The sequence below is a fragment of the Aedes albopictus genome, chromosome 3, assembly GCF_035046485.1.
Source record: "Aedes albopictus strain Foshan chromosome 3, AalbF5, whole genome shotgun sequence".
In the NCBI taxonomy this organism is placed as follows: Eukaryota; Metazoa; Arthropoda; class Insecta; order Diptera; family Culicidae; genus Aedes; species Aedes albopictus.
Window position 1 is genome coordinate 164,455,657 of NC_085138.1, and position 22,178 is coordinate 164,477,834.

General features: G+C 36.7%; 1 protein-coding gene across 1 annotated transcript in view; it reads left to right on the top strand.

Annotated features, from left to right (window-relative positions):
- LOC109422651 (cryptochrome-1) overlaps positions 1-22,178 on the top strand; it is a 65,300-nt gene that overhangs the window by 20,891 nt on the left and 22,231 nt on the right. The window contains exon 2 of the mRNA XM_062859275.1: positions 10,379-10,722. Within this exon, the coding sequence (XP_062715259.1) occupies positions 10,578-10,722 (145 nt within the window). The 5' untranslated portion in view covers positions 10,379-10,577. The remainder of the gene's footprint in view (positions 1-10,378; positions 10,723-22,178) is intronic.

Sequence of the window (22,178 nt, forward strand, 5' to 3'; positions counted from 1 at the left end):
AGAATTGTTCTGGGACTCAGAATTATTGATAATCTTAAGTTGACTCGAATTAAAGAAAGTGTATGGCGGCCATAGCAAAAGGGGGGGGGAGTTGGGTTCATGACAATATGCTCCCATGCATGCAATATTTGGAGGTTGGCTTTGGCAGATATTGTAGTAAACTTAAAATGCTTAAAAATGATAAATATAATTTGATAAAACGAAAAATGTTACATAAATTGTTAATTTAGAAGTGAACCAAAAAGTTCAACCATTCTGATTCAGTGGCCCAAAATCTCTCAGAGACACATAAGTTTGCCCTTGACTTTGAGACAATCCAATTAATCATTTTCGTTTCGCTTCGATACTCTTCTTAGAATATCAAATATCCACCAGGCGTTCTCTAATGAGCGCCACGCGATCAGATTTGAGGAGACGCGTGGTTGCTATTGGTATTGTGTATCGCCTGGAGGAACCAATTAGGTAGGTAACTGTTGTTTGTTACAATTATTTATGTCGTCCCAATTGAGCTGAACAAATCGGAAGAAATAATCCAGAATTGCCATGTGATGCCGATGCCAGACGTCTGCAACAACATGGGTAACTAACTCGCGATGAAGTCTCTTCGCCTCAGGTCCACGTGACTAAATAAATATTCCAATCGACGCAGTGCAATCCGCTGTTGCATAGTTATAGGGTGAAGATACCAAAAGGATCAAGAGGATTCGTTCTTCATGGTGATTTCGATATGATGTTCAAGTCTATTACGTGACTGTCGAATAAAGAGCGACATTTCCTCCATAGAATTTGAATAAAGTAAAATAATTTCGTTACACAAATCCGTTCACTGACCCCGTTGCGTAATGTTATTTGTTTTAAGGATTATATATTTTCCTCCCGAACGTCTGCTGTCGTTGTGACGGTAACTTCTACCGTGGTAGCCGTAGGGTTGGGTGGATGAGTAAACTCGTAGGCAACTGCGAGGAAATTGAATCCATTTAACCGTAACGAGAAAAGGATACCTGCACCTAGCTAGGTATAGGGGGTGGGCCGATGAACTTCTTAGGTTTCACATTTACCGGTTTTTGAAAAGGCGACGTTCTAGGAAAACCAAAATACTCCTGTAGAAAGAGAGGGGAATTCTAAAGTCGGTGACGATTGGATGTTATAATTGCTGAATTTCTGCTTTATAGCAGCCATCAGTAACCCACCAAGTACTTTCGTCTGCTCTCGGCTGTTTCATAATCATGGTTTCTGTGATTATAAAAGCATTGAGGATTGTTCTTCAGAAATGATTACGTCTTCATTTTATTGCTGGCATGCTCGAAATCGAGGATGGAAGTTTTCTTACATATTTTGTACAACGAGGCACAGCTGCATAACATCATACGTGAAGTTTAGAACTTTTTGATGATCCAATTACACTAGTTTACAAAATAAAACGAAAGTCGTGAACTTCTGTCAATGACCAAAACTTTTGAAGCACAATTTAGTGCTGATTTCGAAAACGTGCTTTAAAATTTTTAAGTAGAACAGTTTTTGAGTTTTAGCTCAATACTGAGTTTTATAACTTTTTAAAATATGGAATTTACTAAAAATTCAAATATCTTGCTTTTTAATTTAAAGCTGAACATAATACCATTCGATCATCTGAATGCAGGTTTTTGCGTCAGATTGATGAAATTCAAGATATTGGCAAGTTTTAGGGACAATCTCCTTAAATTTTAGCAAAATTTCCAAAAATATATGAAGAAATGTATTTTTTTCAATAAGAAAAAAACAATTCTAAAATTCTTTCTCAACGTTTATATGACATATCATATGTAGGCGAGTTACAGTAAAAAAAAACTGCTCAATCGGAGCATTGATTACAAAGAAAGAGATGTGTGAAATGAGCGACTTTGCTTAAGAATAGGACAAAAATCGATTTCAAATCATCAACCTTGTATGGAAAGTGTATGTGTATGTGTCTCTGACAAATTTTGGGCCGCTGAATCCGAATGATTTGGTAAAACGAAATATTTTGCGTGAGTCAATAATTTAGATAATATTTGACCAATTTATCCTTTGATTGCTTAAAAAATATATCGCCATGCTTAATGGCTTGCAGTCAAAAAGCCCAAAATCGCATATTTTGCCCTATAAATTGAGGTATAGCTCAACATTGTGAGGTGCTGGTGCAAATCTGAGCCCAGATACGGATTCAGCGGACCAAAATCAGTCAGAGACACATAAGTTTGCTCTTGAGACAAAAAAATGTTGCGCTGTGTTATTTAACCCCTTCGGGACGACTTTTTCACCAACCTCGCCGCTGTAGAACACGTCAGCGAGGTGTAAATGACCCAACCGTCCTGAAAGAGTTAAAGAAAATATACCAACAGCAGGATCATAACAAAATAAGATTGCCCACAAAAAACCTGTTATGGAAAAGCTTTGCCTCAATAAGTTAATAATAACAAACAAAAACAGGTTTTGTAATTCAGTTGTTATTATTTTGATATTCTCCTCTGCTAAAAGGGGCACCAAACTGTAAATATGTTTTGCAAATACTTTTCAGCTAAATAAAGTGAATTTCAGTATTGAAGCTGCTACTAAGTAACAAGTTGCTCTTAATCATTGCTTGTTCGCGCTTAAGGCAAATCGTCCCAATAGGGGAATTTCAGAATTTTCAAAAAGATAACTTTAGAAAGTGTTTCTTGCCAGTAGCCAAGGGCTGAAAGTCTCTATAATATAGCTAAATCAACTAATCAACTGTTTCTTTACGTACAAGAGTCCCTCCACATTTTTTTCAAAAAAATCTCTTAGATTTTAGAATATTAGAAGTTCTGTCAAGAGTTTTCCAAAGTATTCAGGAAATTCTTCAGGAAAACCTTCAGAAATTCCCCTAGGGTTTTTTTTCAGAAATGTTTGTATAGTTTACTGCAGAAACTCCTTCAGAGATTCCATTAGAAATTTCACTAAGGGCTACTTAAAAAACTGCAGCAGAGATTCATTAGAAATCCGACAAAATCCTCTCCAGGGATGTTTTCAGACTCTTTTAAAACTATTCATTCAGAAATTCTCATAGGGGTTCCTTCGGAAATTTCATCCTGGCATGTGCATACGCGTAATTACAGCGATTTGCAACAACTCTGAGATTATACTAGAAAATGCTTCTGAGTTTATTTCGAAAATTGCTTCAGGTGTTCTCCAAAAGCTCCTTCACGTACTTCTCAAGGAATTGATTCTTAAATTCCTCCTTCATTTTTTTCAGAATTAGGATTCTTATTGACATTCCTCAGGGCATTCCTCACAAGTTATCTCATGGCTGTCACAAGAATTCCTTCGGGAATTATTCTACTTCCTTCCAGAAATCCCTCCAGATATATGAGTTTCTAAAAAAAACAAGAAATTCTTCTAGCAATTCTTCCAGAGGTATCTCCAGGAGTTCTTTCAGGTGTTCTTTTTTTTCAAGTACTGCAGGCATTGCTTGAAGATTATTTATTCAGAATTTCCTCCAGGATTTCGTTACGAAATTTCTGCAATGACTGCTTCAGAAATTCTCCATAGATTCCTTTAGAAACTCCTTCTTCTTCTTCTTCTTCTTGGCGTAACGTCCTCACTGGGACAAAGCCTGCTTCTCAGCTTAGTGTTCTATGAGCACTTCCACAGTTTTTAACTGAGAGCTTCCTCTGCCAATGACCATTTTGCATGTGTATATCGTGTCGCAGGCACGAAGATACTCTATGCCCAAAGAAGTCAAGGAAATTTCCTTTACGAAAAGATCCTGGACCGACCGGGAATCGAACCCGTCACCCTCAGCATGGTCTTGCTGAATACCCGTGCGTTTACCGCCTCGGCTATATGGGCCCTTAAAAACTCCAGGGATTTATTCAGAAATCTTTTCAGCCATGTCTACTGAATTTCTGCGGAGATTTCTACAGGTGTTCAGTCGTAAATTCTTGCAGTGTGTTTTTCTAGGGGTTCCTTCAGGTACTCATTGACAAATTCCTGGATTCTTTGAGGAATGCTTTCATACTCTTTTCAACGTTTTTGCCTTTCTCGTACGCCAAAGCACAGACACAGACAGTAAATTAAATATGAATTTTCGATAGAAAGCTCGGGAAGTCGCATATACCAATCAGTTCAGCTCGACGAATAGAGATGATATCTGTATTTGTGTATGTATGTGTGCATGTATGTGTGTCTGTGCGCAAAAACAGTTCACTCACTTTTTAGGCACTTCCCATGGACCGATTTTACGGATAATAGCTCGAATCTAATCGGAATTTTACAGCATTGTTTGCTATTTAAAAAGGGTGGAGATCGGTCAAGGCGCACAGTGCTCGAAATCGATGATTTTAAGATCAAAATTAAATAACTTTTTTCACGTTGGTTCTAGAGGTTTGGCGTGTTCTACAAAGTTTTTCTGCATGTTAAAAGACGTCTTTTGATAAAATGTAATAAATGATTAATCCCCCTAGAAGTGAGATAAAAAATTTATTTTTTCGAATTTTTTTTTTAGAGGTTTCACGTCTTTGGCAAAGTTGTAGCCCATAATAAGTGAAACAAAATCGTAGAACATGTTAAAGCTCCACCTCTTACGGTTTTCGAGATATGGGGCATTTTGTGCGAAGTACCCCTAAAACTAGTTTTTTCACTGTAGCTTCAACAGTGTAGCTCTTACAGTTTTGTGACCTTCTACAAACTTGTTCAGGACGTCAAAATATACATTTCTTCCAAAGATGTCAAGTCATTATATCTTAAAACATAAAAGTTATAGGCAAATTTATCATATTTTAAGGTGTACTTTCAGCTTAATTAACTATTTCCGGCGCAAAATGGTGCAGATGGCTCAGTCGGTAGTTGAAAGATTAGACTTTTTACTATCACTTGAGGGTGGAATCCTTCGTGGGCAATAGTGGGAAAGGTGGTTTAAATACATGGCAAAAACTAATTATTTTGCCTGTAATACAAGAAAAATAAATAAAAATTAATCATTTAGGAGCCTGATGTAATTTTTACTGCATTGCGTAACTTCCGGCAATATTTTACAACATTTTTGAGCATTATTTATTTATTTATCTACCTAAGTTAGCGAACAGAATGTTTTATTTTTTTTAATATCTTTGTATTTGTGAATTTTAACTTAATGCTAATTCTTCACACCCAGAATGTTTTATTGATGATTTTGAATTCATATTGTTTACTATCAGATGTTCAGGCAATTTCTGATAAAGTTTCTTTTAAAATTAACTGTTTTTCTGGGGCAATATTCAAGTTATGCAGCGCTAGGAATAAGAAAAAAGAAATATTAAACAGTTCAAGATGTGCATCAAAACACAGAGTAGATTTTTTTCATGTATTTATATTTATATTTATTGTTTGACTTTTCAACTACGGAATCAGTATCGGAAAATATCAGAAGAAGTTTTGATTCGTCCGATAGCAGATTAACAGCTTTTTCTGTAGTTCACGAGTTTGACTTACAACTGAGAAGCAATTGAAATATATCAGATATAATTCAATAAAATTCAGGGTGTGCCGAGAAATAATGCGATAGTTTTTTTTTTTATTTCAAACATTATTTTTAATCACTTGACGTTAACCAATTACAAGTTTTGACGTCCCATCGTCTGTATTATGAGTTAATTGATGTCTTTTTCATATATTTAACAGTACTTTTAACGAAAATCAGGCTGAAAATAAAATTTTATATCGAATTGATCATTTGATATAAAAGATTTACTTTATTTTCACCAGAAAATCGTCAAATATGTATTGAAGAATGTTACAAGAAGAACTACAACTATCTTAATTAGAACTGCGAAGGTATTTATCAAAACGCATTTAATATTCTTACCACTGTAGCCATTCAATGTTATGACTATTGGGTAGGTAGTCAATCGTTTGGGTATAGATATGTTGTCATAAGTTTGAAGGAATTCAAGGTGAAAGTACACCTTAAAATATGATAAATTTGCCTATAACTTTTTTGTTTTAAGATATAATGACTTGATATCTTCGGAAGAAATGTGTATTTTGACGTCCTGAACAAGTTTGTAGAAGGTTACAAAATTGTAGGATTTTATCTGTTGAAGCTACAGTGAAAAAACTAGTTTTAGGGGTACTTCGCACAAAATGCCCCATATTTCGAAAACCGTAAGAGGTGGAGCTTTAACATGTTCTACGATTTTGTTTCTCTTATTATGGGCTACAACTTTGCCAAAGACATCAAACTGCTAAAAAATATTTTGAAAAAATAAAATTTTTATCTCACTTCTAGGGGGATTAATCATTTATTACATTTTATCAAAAGACGCCTTTTAACATGCAGAAAAACTTTGTAGAACACGCCAAACCTCTAAAACCAACCTAAAAAAAGTTATTTAATTTTCATCGCAAAATCATCGATTTCGAACACTGTGAGGCGTTCCGAAATTATGGCCATTTTCGTGATCCAGACCAGCACCGGTGAACTGGTCATATATAAAACTAAACCAAATTCTATCATGCGACGCATCCAATTGGCGATTAAAAGTAGAGGTTATGTCGTGAAAATTTGGAAGTTTGAAAGGGAAATACCAGCTCCCCATCAGTTAAATCATCAATTTTTAGATTAATTTATCGATAAAATGAATTTTTCTACCCCGATCCCACATTCAATTTTATCTGGAACGACTCAATCACTAAAATACGAAATGGGATTTCACAAAACTTAACCTCACTTTAGGAGGCCAATTGCGTCGAATTTTGTAAACTTTATCATGGTTGCCGAGTTTTATGCGGATATCATCAATAGAAACCACAAAACCACGATGTCAGCTAAAATTCAAGATGGCGGCCTATAGCTAGAAGAAGCGGCTGTTTTAAGGAGTTTAATGCTTTAAAACCATGCAATATGGATAAATTTGATATGAAGAATATGTCCGGAGTATTGCTCTTAAGCCATGCAATATGGGTCGACAAAGTTGTTTGGCGTATGGTCAACTACAAAAATACCAAAGGGTTTGATTATTGAACGCTTACAGCGCCACCTAGCGGCAAAATTCGAAAACTTAAAATTTCTGCATATATTTGGCTAAGTTTTCCCATACAAACTTCAAGCGTTTGAGCGTCCCGTTAGGCTCAACCGATTTTGCTCAAATTTTGAACGTAGCTACTGGGAGTCCAAAACAACTGATTCAGGAGGTAAGACTATGCATTTTTCGAAATTTTTGTTTTTCATATAAGTGTGGGCCACCCTAGTACACAGTAATGTTGCGATTTTAGCATTGTCTTTGCGCGATAGACGCTTATTTTTAAATAATATTCTTACATTTGAAGATAACTCTCCCTTGACTCTCGCTAATCTTTTTTAAAGATTTGCAGCACTAAAGGTATTGAAAACGCTTAGAGATGTTGTACAATGTTGAAAAACATTTTTGAAAAGTTCAAAAGTTATGATAAGAAAATTCAAGATGCTAGCTCAAAATTCAAAATAGCGGTGTTCTTTAATATTACGAATCAAATGCACCCATATTGCGTGGATTTGAAAAACAGCTGTTTTTGTTTGTATTTTTTCTGGGCCTGTTTATGTTCATTCCGCGTTTCGTTTCATTTTTTTGTTCTTCAATCACTTAACCTAATTTACAGCTCTTTAGTCCACCAGGGCACTGCGTGAGTGATTCCAATTGGCACTTACTCTTTGTACAGCGCCTAAATGTATTCTATTCTTATTCTACTATATCGAACTGGTTTGCTTTGCGCAGCTGTCACTTGTCTACCCTAAGATAAAAGAGGTTTTATGCCTTTTTGAGAAAGATTTCGTAGATGAGGAAATCACTCAAAGGGGCTTTTCCCTCTTTCAAAATTTTTAGTTAAAAATAAATAACAATAACAATAACAATAACACTTGTCTACCCTGTCCATGGTAGAATGATGAGCACGAGGATGTTGATGTGTGGCTCGTTGAGCAATGTTTGTACTAAGTGCGGTTCCGGTTATGATGACATCGACCACGTAGTTTGGCAATGCCCGGATAATGACGCCTCCAGAGCACTACTTTTGGATACCCTTGAGGCCCGAGGTAGACAACCCTTTGTTCTTGTGCGAGATGTGTTGGGCACTCGCGATGTCACTTATATGCTATGCATTTACGACTTTCTTCGTTTGTCTTGTATAAAGGTTTAATTCTCTTGTGTTTTCTCCCCCAGTTTTTTTTCTCCGTTTTTCGTCTTTGTGTTGTTCCTGGCCATCCGGCAGATGAAAAGCCCGCTACAATCTGGGGCTGAATCACTATGAAGACAACGAACACGCCATTACGTTATACCTCCCGGATGAGCTTCAGAGAACCCTTACCCCCAGTCCTTACCACGCCCATCCTAAAAGCATATGTGACCCACTAATCTCGAGCTGCCAGGAGTTCCCTGGCTCCGTCCCGTACTAACTATGTTGTATAAGAATCAAATTTGTACATAAAATACAAAAAATGAGTTTTGGCTCCGCAAAGCGTTAAACGCGATTGAGCCCCAAATAAATGAACTGGTTTATGAGTTGCCGTTAGCCGATATCCAGGTTTTCCGGGTCCGTTGGAGCATATGCTCTGAAGGGGGTCAGGTGCTAGCCGCTCTCGGGGAGAAAAGCAACTGACAAAAAATTGCAAGTGCCGGGGCTGAGATCGAATTCATGACCATCCACTTGTGAAGTGAACGTTTAGCCACTACGCTACGGGCCTCGGCAACGCAACGTTTCGTTTCATATGGAAAAATTTTAGGTACCTGTGATAATGTTGAAGAATATCTGATCTAATCTAATCTAATCTAATCTAGCGCTTGCACAGCCAGTATTGAAAAGCATCCTGGAAATACCAAAATTACTTCTGATATTTTCTTGTCAGCATTAAAATTTGGAGCATATCATTCATATTATCAATCAAACATATCATTTATATTATCAAATATTAAAATGGCCAGGCCCACTGTGCAGACTAAGGTGTTTGAAGATAATTTAAAAAACTACGGCAATTAGATTATTTACTCATGAATAATTCACGCATTTTTTTTTAATTTGGATTGTAAAAATATTCGTTGGAAGAGGCGTAGCTAAGAGGGTTAATGCACACTCCATGGCAGTACTATTTCCAGGGAAGGGACACTGACATTTACTTCAAGTGCCCTGGCTAATGCCTAGGCTTAAGCGCCTTTACTCGCTCTCTGAAACGAAATAAAAAAATACAACAAATCCCTCCATTTACATGCTGAACTTAGTCATGAAACATACAACAAAAATATATGATACTTAACGAAAATCAGACTGATCTCACCAAATTTCAACCGGAAGTCGATTCCAACATCCTGTGATAATGTTGAAGAATATTAACAAAAACAGAAGCCAGTTAACCGACATTATTTCTTGTACCATGAACAGCATGTTTGTCAAATGCATAAAAGTGCGATATTCATTAACATGTCGCTTGAGTCTGGTTGAGATGGTTTCTCGAAGGCATGAGAAAAGCACCGCTAGGTGGATAAATTAGGGTTTTTCCCTTAGGATTTTTTCGTAAATTTCTCAATAAGAATTCATCTAGTGTTTTCTACAGAAGTTCTTCCAGGCATTCTTTCAAAAATAATCTAGGAAATATTCCCTCTGGGATTCATTCAGAAACTTCTTCAAGGATTCAGGAATCCACGGATATTGTAGATGTACTTTGTTGTTCCCTGACATGATTTTAAAATAATAGTAGTTTTCTTTCATTTTGTAGGAAACGCGTTTCCAAATAATCAATCTGCCTTTATCATTCAAAATCTTAATCAATTAAGTTTCTGGTGGTGGTCTCAAAATAGAGTACGGCTTACATGGATGGCAGAACTGGTTGAATAATGCTATTTGAAGGTTTGGTTGACGTTGCAGTTCGATTGAATTTCAAATTTCGAGTAAATTTAGTTCCATCGAGACACAGATGAATATTGAAGAATATTCAAAATCCATTGCAACTGACCGGTGAAATTGTTTTAAATAATTCCAAGCTCGTTGCTTGACCTGCCCATTCGAATCCCAAACAGATTGCGAGCTTATTCGCAAAACGTGAATCGTGACCACTACACGCTCAATATGCTCTATGTTTTCTTCTGGCGTATAAGCTGCGCTTCTGCCAACTAGGGCCTAGTCTAGTGCTACTTGTTTGCGTATAGATATAGATAGATGATGGTACGGTCGTCATATAGTATACCCGAGAGAGACGTCACAGCTGGTTCACAGTCGCGATAGAGCGCTCACCGTGGAAACATCACTCTAATTCGCTATCGTTGTGCGAAGTCTCTCTCGTTGGGAAGTCTCCCAGTGGAGTCACAATTACGATTAGACTGATAATAAATTAAGTTCCCAAACCAGATTTCGCATCCAAAATTCAAATCGATTTTGATTTTCTGTTCATTCTTAGTTCGGATCTTAGCTGGCTGAATCCAGAAGTTGAAGCCCGGCTAGGCTTTAAGTACTACGCAACAAAACAGAGTTCCAGTGTGTGAAAAAAGGCGAAAAGAGTGTACCCCATCTATACGGGAGGAAGACTTCTTTCGAGTGAGCAGCAATTAAAAGGTTATCCGTAAACAGGCATTCGGTACCCACCTGTTCTGTAAAAGATGACGGTGAACAACGTTCTCTGGTTTCGACACGGGCTCCGATTACACGATAATCCCAGCCTGCTGGAAGCCTTGCGTAACGATGGCGGTAGATCGGAATCCGTCCGGTTGTATCCAATATTCATTTTCGACGGCGAAAGTGCTGGTAAGTGGAAGCTTTAATTTAGTATCAATCTCATCATCAATAACATCATGAGGCCATTTTTGTCAGTTATATGTAAGAATGTAACATCAATAGATCAATACCTACCTTGTGTTCTTCCCCGAAACATAATTATGTTCACTTTGCATGTGTATCGCTTTTACATTAATATTATTTAGGTAATACATTAGCTAGCGAAGTAGCATCTCGGTAGGGCTTCAATTTTGCGCAGTTTTCTCCCATATCTCAATCAATTTTGAACCAAAAGCGAAAAAGTGTCCAAAATATCAGTCTCTGTCCAAGTGGTGAGAGTCAAATGTGTATTTCCCACATTCTTTTAATTAAGTAGTGTTCAACTACTTCTATCTACTATTTTACGACAGCATTGGACAACAAAAATGTGCCAGAGCCGTTTTCCCATACAAACTAGTAAACTTTTGATTTCCATATCTCAATCATTTCTCAACCGATTCATTTTATTTTACTATGAGGAACTAAAATATTTTAATTAAAAAAAAACTATATAGTTTAGTTATAGATGACTAATTCTCGCTGAAACTAGGCCGCAATATACATGAAGCCTGGGATTTCAAATTGTTCTTGCTTACTCGCTAGAATATGATAAATAAGGATGAAATCCACTTTGGTTGGGTTAAATTGCTGAACCCGCCGCTTGCCAAGGAGACAAAAATTACGATTTTTCATCAATTGCTCTATTTGCTTATTTATCGCGTAATATCTTAAAAATGCATGTTGTAACATGTAAAACACATTTCCATGAAGGGAAAATATGGATCTTTTATTTGCAGTTGATTTTTGGCACCCATCTTGGATTTGGTCGCCATTTGGAATTTTATAACTAAACCGAGATTTTCACTGTGTTCGCAACATGATTTTCTAAAGCAATCCCTACAGAAATTTTTGAGGAGATCTCAGGAGTAATCCCCACAGCAATTCGGGAAGAAACATCTGAATGAATCCCGGAACAAATCCTGAAAAGATTCTCGAGAAGAATGCCTGAAGAAATCCCGGAAGGCATTCCTGAAGATATCTCGAGAAAATCTCATTTTTTTTTAGTTTTTATTTATGTGTATTTTAACTTAGATGCTAATTCTACACTCAGAAAATATCATCTTATCTAACCCTTACAGTTGTTTTTATTTCTAATATCAATCAATTTACATGTATGTATGATTGTTTGGGCTATGTTTGATTGTATACCGACTGAATTTTTCGATTTGTAACAAAATTGTATCGATTTTTGTATGGAGAAACTTCTTCTAAGCGAAAATTCTTGATTTTTACCAATACTAAGAAAAATGTGATTTGGGGTGAAAAATGTGCCCAACAAGTATAAGACATGGATTTCCTTAAAGTAAATTTACTACAATTATTATTTTGATACACAAATTGCGATGATTTTAGGTTAAAATTCAAATTTTACAATATTTACTCAAATTTTACGGTTTATTTGCCAATTAAAGCTATGTTCACTTAGAATCCGGAATCATGTCACATTTTCTAGTGGCGCTCTCAATGAACATAATCATCATTCTTTTGCGGCACTCTGATCATACACTAATCCTCTTTAAATGGTCAAAATTTCATCGATTTTCTTGCAACGAGTGAAAAGTTATTTCAGAATGAAGACAAGAGGAGGAAAAAATCTTGCACAAACACATTGAAAATTTAGCGTGGTCAGGTACGATAGTCTCGAAAAATGTTAATATCGTCAAAACCATTATGTGTTATGTGCACAGATGTTGTTAACCATGGCATAAGGAAGTGTCCTCGGAAGAAAAAAGCTTGGGTTCATTGATAAATCTGCTTTGAATATGAAGATTTGGCAAGAAGTTCGAACTCTGGGCATGGTTTTTTCGCAACAAGATGATGAGAACCAATTCATGCAAGGATGACAGCCTCAAGAATCGCGTGCTGCTTTTCAAAAACGCACACAAGGGATATGTAGAGGTTTTACCTGTTTTGATGAGCTGCCATGACAGCCGGAGACGTTCAGTGGTATCGTCACAGATGGGTAGTGTTTATCAACGAAAAAACACTCAAATTTCGCATTTCCTCAACTCACTGAATTACCCCTCGTTTCGCAATAAAAAAAAAGTTTGGCAATTTTTCTTCGGAATCCCAGTCAGACTAGTCAAGGCACTCAGGACACTGCATAGATGACCTGAAAGTTGAACAAACGTGCGGAAGGGGTTGTTGCTAAAATTTACCACCGTTGTACAGATTTTTAGAGAGGTCAACACTGAAAAAGTTGGAAGGTTTTCATTCTGGAAGGTTTTGTTTCAGATATGACTGTGATTGTGATTTTAATTCAATACCACACGCTTACTCCATTTGCAAAGTTTTGGTATATCAGGGTATTCAATTTTGAGACAAAAAATCTCACGAAATCGGCATAACTCTTGCACGGTACGATTCTTATTTATGGTGGCTATGTTTATAAGTAGAAAAAGTTATGAAAATCTACTTAGAAGTTAGACAATTGTAAAAGTAGGTACTGAAATTTGCATAATGCGAGGTATGCACTTCAAACGGAATCGCTCAAGAAATTTTCGTTCAGTGCATTATTTTTCCGTGACCGGAATGGTCAAGAAATTTAACACAGCAAGCCCCATTTGAGTTGACGTTTCGTTTCAGCTCCATACTAGGATCCGGAATTAAGCGTCGCTTTTTTATTTTTTGAGCGATTGTTTGCCTGAATGTTCCATTGTTCCACGCATGGAGATTAGAGTGGGTCATCGTTTATATGAAAAAATGAAAAATCCAATGGTATCCCATCAGATCAAAGCTTTTTTGATCCCATTTCAGGACCCAAATAAGTGTGCAAAATTTGGGCATGATCGGTTATGTCTACGTTTTGCGCATCGCGTTTGAAGTTTGTATGGGGTTTTACATGGGAAAACACACTTTTTTGCATTTCTCTCATAACAAGCTCGAATTTTACCGTGTAACCGATAAAGTGAAAACATAGCCTAGGGTGTCCTGAAAAACTTGGCGAAACAGCATGATTTTGTTGCTATTGTTATTCCTTTACATGTTAAAACATAAACACATGCATGCGGTTCGTTGGCTAAAGCCTGTATCCGCAATAATCGGGACACAGAAATAAGGCTGTAACTCTGCCATGAATAAAAAAAACGGACAAAAAAATTTACTAAATGTTCATTGATGTTGGTTTATTATTTGTGCCAAATTTCATAAAAATCGGTGCACTAAGCCGTAAAAATTGGCACCTAGTTGGTTCTATATCCACATGAAGATCAATGTTAACAGAGCTCATTAGAACTACATCTGCTAGATCTGCTTAAAAGCCAATTTTGGCGAAATATTCGGCTGATATACGGCCAGCTTCAATCTGCGTACCGAGTCTCTGGTGAAAGAGTTGTCAAAAATGGGTCAAGAAAAAAGAAAAAAAAGTTATTTACTTTATTTTTTCTCCGGATGTTTTCCATCGAAGTCTACTTTTCTTCGATTTTTACGGCCTGATCCAGATTCGATCTGATGTCCTCGGGGTTGTTAGTCTTAAGTGGATGTCGTCAGGTTTCCCAACTGCTCCATCGATGCACCAAGAGATCGGTTTGCTCAGCGCCGTATTTAAGGGAAAGAAGGCAACGATCCGCATGTTCCGGATGATCCGATGCTCGGATCTGAAATCGGGCACAATGTGGCCGCATTGGAAATGTATGAAATGGTTTTATGGAGGGTGGAGAGAGATCTGCAGGAGATGCAGCAAGGGCAGTTTGGGAGGTTGACGAGGTTCCGTAACAAGAGGAATCAAAATGGGGCCGATCGATTAGTTTTGGTGTTCGTCTGTAGGAAAAATGATTGAAACTCCACAGGTAAACATCCGATGCATTGATATCATAATCGAGGAAGCAGCTATACATTTTCTGTTTCAATTTAATGCTTCCACCGCCCTATCGATCGAAGTGTCCGACGACAAGCTTCCACCGCCCTATCGATCGTACGAAATTTCCGAGGAGATTTTATTGTCTTGCTTCGGTTCAGTTTTGTTTTGCTTGATATGAACGTCATGCACGCCAAGCCTTTTAACAGCACTGTCAGGCTTCTTAATCGGCTGATAGACACTGGGTTTACAAGCACTACCCAAGTAACAGAACTAGCTGAATAACAGTTTCTCAAGCTAAAGTTTGCTTAAGAATGGTTTGTTCCACTCTTGTACAGCAAAAATGTTTGTTGGGTATAGCATAGCGTCCTAGATAGCGTCATATACTAATATACGGCTTATTTCAGTGCTTATAATGCCTGAGAGCATTTGAAAATTTCCTACTGAGCCTATTGACACGAAAAAGCTGCTGTATGACCTTTAGACCGCTTACGCCAGTGCTTAGTGGTTACTTGGGTACTTTTAACTGTAGCTCAAAAACAAAACGATGTGCGTTGAACTATTTTGTACAGTCACGACCAATTTTCATCTGCATGACAGATGATTATTTTGCGCTCCCGACCGAAGCACAGCAAGAATAGTAACGAAATTTCGTAGGCAGTTGTGATTCATACAAAGGCACTTCCATACAAAATTTCATCAACTTTGATAAACTGGTGTGAGAGCTACCAGCTTTGATAGGGGTGAGTGTTACTGAAAAAGTTTCGTGTTTTTCATATGCGATGTTAGCCTATTCATAGCTTTAAAATGCCTCGGTCAATTTCCATGAAATTTTCACAGAAGATAGTTAATTAAGTGCATACTATATGCCTGCGAAATTTCATGATTTTTGGAATTGTACTTTCAACAGTACAATCAGTACAATAAGGGGTGCTCACTAATTTCTGTCAAAAGGGGTAAAATCAGGGTTAGTCTCAATACATGTTTTGAATATACAATTTTTGATAATGCATCGATTTTTTTGAAATTTTGCCCATGCAAGAAACGTATATTGAGAGGTTTGTGTTCAAAATTTCAGCCATATCCTTTTCTTATTTCAAAAGTTAAAGCGCTGACAAGCAAATCTAGGTGCTGTACAAAATTCAAATGCCCACGTTCTACTATTTCATTGCTACAACAAAAAGTACTGCCCTGATTCAGATGAAATTTTGCAGGTGAAATCTACACCTCTTAAGATGTTTCCAGGTGAAATTTGAGCAATTTCAAAGTGTCCATTACAGAGTTATTGCTGTATTTCTGTGTCCCGATTATTGCGGATACAGGCTTTATAACTATTTTGACAAGCATCGGATCGCTTTGCGGTCTTCAACAAAGTTCTTCAGAACATCCTAGGCTATCATTTTACTGTATCAGTTAAAAAGTTTCAGACAAACTTTTTCAACTTATGGCTAAAATGCAAAAAAGTACACTCTTAGAAAAAATCATGTAAATTTAAGTTCTCTTGGATGCACATAAAAGGAGCGGCCCGTTTGACACAAATTTACGTCTTCTATCACTAATAAAGTCGAGCTAGCAATCGCTAGAGCCGAAGCGAGAGATAAAACATATGTAAGTAAAATAATGAACTGGATTCGAACTCTGGTCCGCTGATTGAGAAGCACGTACCTTACCTCTCGGTTGTATCACCGAGTTGTGAGACAAACGATAAATGTAAAACTGTTTCTACCTATCTGGTCAGATAGGTTTGTTGACATCTTGTGCAACCAACTCGAACTTGCATGATGGATGTAAAATTGAGGCAAATTTGCCATTCAGTCATGAAATGTTTACGTACGTTGATGGTTTACGTCACGTGTAAATTCCTAATTTTTTGAGAGTGTATGTTTTCCCATACAAAATCCCATACAAATTTCAATTGCAATGCGCAAAGTGTAGACGCAACCGATCGTGCTCAAATTTTGCACAGATACTCAGGACCCGAAACGGAACCAAAAAAGCTTTGATCTGAGAAAACGCTTCCCACACATGTACACTGTGGTGCATAATTGATCGGACAAACGCCGATTTTCATACAAAATGGCCAAGTTTGAGATGCTGTAACTATAGTTTTCTTTGGTAGATTGAGCTCAATTTTTGACACGGAACTACGAATATGTTGAATTTTGTGTATACAAAGTATAAAATGTTTTCGTTCACAGGTCTGGGCGTGGCAAGGCGTTGAAATTATTGCAAAAGTGATCGGACAGCGGCATGCGTGTAAATCAAAGGGGTACCGCTGTCCGATCACTTTTGCAATATTTTCAACACCTTGCCACGCCCAGACCTGTGAACGAAAACATTTTATACTTTGTATACACAAAATTCAGCATATTCGTAGTTCCGTGTCAAAAATTGAGCTCAACCCACCAAAGCAAACCATAGTTACAGCATCTCAAACTTGGCCATTTTGTATTAAAATCGACGTTTGTCCGATCAATTATGCACCACAGTGGATAAAGCGCATTTATTGACATGCGTTGCCCTACATTAACCATTAAAGTTGAATTAAAGTGACAAGTGTTGTTACTATCGCTGACTTACGATTAAACTGGTATAATCGTAATTCAACATTAGTGGCGCCACTTCCCACTTTAATTCAACTTTAATGGTTTATATAGAGTAATGCATGTCAATATATGTACGTTCTTTATGCAATACGTACAGCTTCAACAGCGTGATTACTTGGGTAATTTCTGATGAAAATAATAAAAAAGTTTACAAAAAGTTTTGTTAGCATAAGAAGGATAAAATCAAGTCATTACTTGGACAAGTGAAGCAATTTTTCACGATATCTCTCAAATAAAATCAGCAATGGAGGAAATGATTTCAGACGACATAATAGTATTTGATTCTAAGTCAACGATACCAGAAGCCTGACTTGTAAGTCAGACCAGGACAGCATTAATGATCTTTTGTGTGTTGTGTTTAATATATACCTATATTTGTGCGGCAGCTTTATAAGAAGAACATTAAATTTTTAGTAGTAAAATAAAGTTATTTTATGTCCTTTTGTTGCCTGTAATCAGCCTTTCTGCACTTTGCGCGTCCTTTTTGTTTAGATTTTGTTTTAGATATTCATGCCAATTTCAAAACATACAAATTTTCTCTGTAATTTTCATTTTCATTTTTGAAATATCTTGTGGGGCAATAAAAGTGCAAGTCAGTCCAAAACCGATGATAAAGAAGAGTAGTAGCTGAATAGTCTGGGATTAGGAAAAGGATATTTTGCTGTGGGATAAATATATCCACCAATTTTTGTGCTGCATACTACAATATATGAGAAAATGAAAGATTTTTATTTCTCCACGGCTAAGGCTAACTTTTAACGAAAAAATATTTTAGATGTTTGCAAGTTCGATTATATTCGTGTTTCAGAACAACGTGATATGCACTGCGCATGCACCCTTCAAGGAATGCATTAAACAACGTAAAGGTGCTCGTACACGCTTTGTCCAAACGCCAGATATTTGCCTACTTTTGGCAAGTTGTTTGTTGTTTTTTTTTGTTCCTATTCGTTTTTCGAAAGTGACAAATATTTTGTTTGTCTGGTACACCTTGGTCAAAATTTTACTGTCAAAAGTGATCAAATATTTGGCATTGGTAAAAGAGTGTCATACTAGCTTAAATCTCAAATGATGTATTACATTAGATTTAAATATTTTCATTTCACTTAAGTAAGTTTAACAATTATTTGAATAAATTACAATTCATCTAACTCTAAATATGATATCGACGTAAAGCCTGTATCCGCAATAATCGGGACACAGAAATAAGGCTGTAACTCTGCCATGAATAAAAAACGGACAAAAAAAAATGCTAAATGCTCATTGATGTTGGTTTATTATCTGTGCCAAATTTCATAAAAATCGGTGCATTACTTTTAACGATGTGCGTTTAACTATTTGTACAGTCACGACCAATTTTCATCTGCATGACAGATGGTTATTTTGCGCTACCGACCAAAGTACAGAAAGAATAGTAACGAAATTTTGTAGGTAGTTGTAATACATACAAAGGCACTTTCATACAAAATTTCATCAACTTTGATCAACTGGTGTAAGAGCTACCAGCTTTGATAGGGGTGAGTGTTAGTGAAAATGTTTCGTGTTTTTCATATGCGATGTTAGCCTATTCATAGCTTTTAAATGCCTCGGTCAATTTCCATGAAATTTTCACAGAAGATAGTTAATAAAGTGCATACTATGCCTGCAAAATTTCATGATTGTTGGAATTGTACTTTCAACAGTACAATCAGAACAATAAGGGGTGCTCACTAATTGCTGTCAAAAGGGGTAAATTCAGGGTTAGTCCCAATAGGTACATGTTTTGACTGTAAAATTTTTGATAATGCATCGATTTTTTTGAAATTTTGCCCATGCAAGAAACGTATATTGAGAGGTTTGTGTTCAAAATTTCAGCCATATCCTTTTCCAATTTCAAAATTTAAAGCGCTGACAAGCAAATCTAGGTGCTGTACAAAATTCAAATGCCCACGTTCTACTATATCATTGCTACAACAAAAAGCATTGCCCTGATTCAGATGAAATTTTGCAAGTGAAATCTACGCATCTTAAGATGTTCCCAGGTGAAATTTGGGCAATTTCAAAGTGTCCATTGCAGAGTTATTGCTGTATTTCTGTGTCCCGATTATTGCGGATACAGGCTTTATGAACCGATGATAAACCAATGAGCAGGATACTTGGCATCAACATTGTAAGACACGAGAAACTTGTCTGATGGTAATTTATCTTCAGGTTCCTTCGGTTCCTTCCCCATCGCAGGGTGCTCCACTTGTTCTTCGGATCACTTAAGGAGCAGGAACTTGGTTGATTCCGATGGTGCCGGAGTTTTAGAGGCTAAAACCCCATAATTAATACGCTATCTTGGAGTCGAAAAATGATGAACGAAACATCATTTTTCGACTCTAGTCGTCACTTAAAGAAATTATAATACATTCTGGTACCGCGGGTATGTGTTGAAATGCGATCCCAGATAGCATGGCAGTTACACAACTAGAATTCGGTTACCTGAGATCCCGGTTTGGTCGAGGGTGTCTCTGACCGATAAACGGAAACCCAAACTAAACCGTGTGGTACTGTGTAAAAAGAATCACGGTTTTCGTGTCTAGACTGTAGAGAAATACTCAACCTATAGCAAACCACGTAATGGTAGGCCACATTCAAGAACACGTGTTGAGAAGTTGTGTGAACCGCACCGATTCTGAACCGGTATTTCCCAAGACCATCGTTTTTGAAACTTTCGAGTCAGTTGATGAGTGCTGAACTTTCCAATTGTCGCGTCGGTTAGAATTCCTTCTACCTGCCCTGAGAATTTAGGTCTGCTATATGAGAATGTTAACATCGTAATTTAAGCAATGGTCATTCTCGCCTTCACGCTGCGCGCTAAGGGTAACTGCAAACCATTCAAACGGTTGGTCAAACATTGAGTGGCCAAACACCAACTCGTTCCGATTGACGCAATGTGTGTCCCAAACATAGCATAACTCTGAGCAAGTTGATCGGTCGTACGGCCAGGTATGTTCATCAATTTGACAGGTGTGTAGGAAGTTTTTTGTTTGATTTTATTAAAGATGTCTCAAACGTCTCAAAGTTGAATTTTCGTATTATAAAACGGTGGGTTCACTTTCAGTGCAATAACTTTCTCAATTTTCAACCGATTTTCAATATGTTTTGAATGAATTTCTTTGGAATGGATTTTTGAATAAACTTGTAGAACATAACGTTTTATCAAAATTACGTAAAAATATGTGTTTTTTCGAGATTTCCTTTAGTTTTTCTTTTGTTTTACAGAAAACTTAAGAACCCGAAAACTTTTTAACTGATTGACCGATTACAAATACTTTAGCATGCTTCTGCAGATACTGTTGTCTGATACCATGTAAATCACATGTAGTAATGCTCTCTGGTAACATCATTATACAGAGTCCAACGTGATTTACACATTTTAAAATCTGTTTTGAAAACAAAATTAAAAATGAAACATTACTTCAGACGCCCTCGACGGATTTCTGTACGAGTAGCGTAGCTAGGGCGTTTCGAATTTACCAAACATTTCTTTAGAAATTCTCTATAATTTTTTTTTTTGAAAATTTGTCTGAGTATTCGACGAAAAAATTCCCTCACGGATTTCTTTTAAAACAATCTTCCATAGATTCATTCAGAAAAATTTTCTCCAGGAATTTGTTTAGAAATAACTCCTATTCTACAAATTCCACAAAGAATTCTTTCCTTTGCATGATTTACTTCTGAAATTCCTCCATTATTTTTCAAAAAAAAAAAATATCCATAATTTTGAGCGAAAATTCCTCCAGGGATTCTTTCAAAAATTCGTTCATCAATTTCTTTAGAAATTTATTTAGAAATTTTTATAGAAATTCCTTTAATAAAACTTTCAGTGATGCTTTCGGAAACTATTCCAAAATTTTTTCAGAAAATGTTTCAAAAGTTCCTTGAAAAATTTGTACCGGAGTTGCTTTGGAAATTCTTCCAAGGATTTCACCAGAAATTCCCCAGTAACATACAATTTCTCCAGAAATTCCACTAGGGATTCCTCCAGAAGTTTCACAATTTCTGTCAGAAAATATTCCTAGTATTTCTTCAGAAATTCCTCCAGGGACATACTGGAATAACTTAAGGCACGAAATGTTGCCAATTGACAAATTGAGAGATGAAATTTGTGAAAAAAATCGCATTTTGGTGAGATACGAACCCACGACTCCGTATTCGCTAGACCGGCGCTTTAACCAACTAAACCACATAACAGGTAATGATTCTGCGAAATAGAGAGCCAAACTGACTCCGAAGCCACACCGTGAACACTCCTTTTTCACAAACCCATATCTCTTTCGGCTTATCTTTACTGTAGCTTAGTTGGTTAAAGCACCGGTCTAGTGAATACGGAGTCGTGGATTTAAATCCCACCAGAACGCGATTTTTATTCACAAATTTCATCTCTCAATTTGTCAATCAGCAACATTTCGTGCCTTCTAATTAAATACAAGGCTTTAAAATATTTCCAGTTTTTCCTAAAGACATTTCTTTACAAATTTCTCCAAGAATTACTTTGAAAAAAAAACTTCCACAGATTTTTCGATAAATCTTTTATGGGCCCTTGCTGAAATCCATCCTAGAATTCATTTAAAAAATCTTCCAGATGAGTTTCTGAATAAATCTTCCATGGATGCTTAAAAAAATCTTCCAGGGACTCCTTTGGAAACTTGTCGAAGATTTACTTAGAAAAAACATCCAGGAAATCCGAAAGAAAATTTGTTAAAATTTTTTTCACAAAATCTTCTGGGAGCGGACCTGGTGTGGTGGTCAGAACACAAGACCATCACGCCGAGGACCTGGGATCGAATCCCACTCCCGACATTCTCACAAAATGTGGGTTCTTCCTTCTGAAAGGAAGTAAAGCGTGGGTCCTGAGATGAACTAGCCTAGGGTTAAAAATCTCTTTAATATAGACAGAAAAAAATCTTCTAGGGATTCCTTGAGAGTTATAGGAAATCCTTCAGAAAATTGTCCAAGAGCTC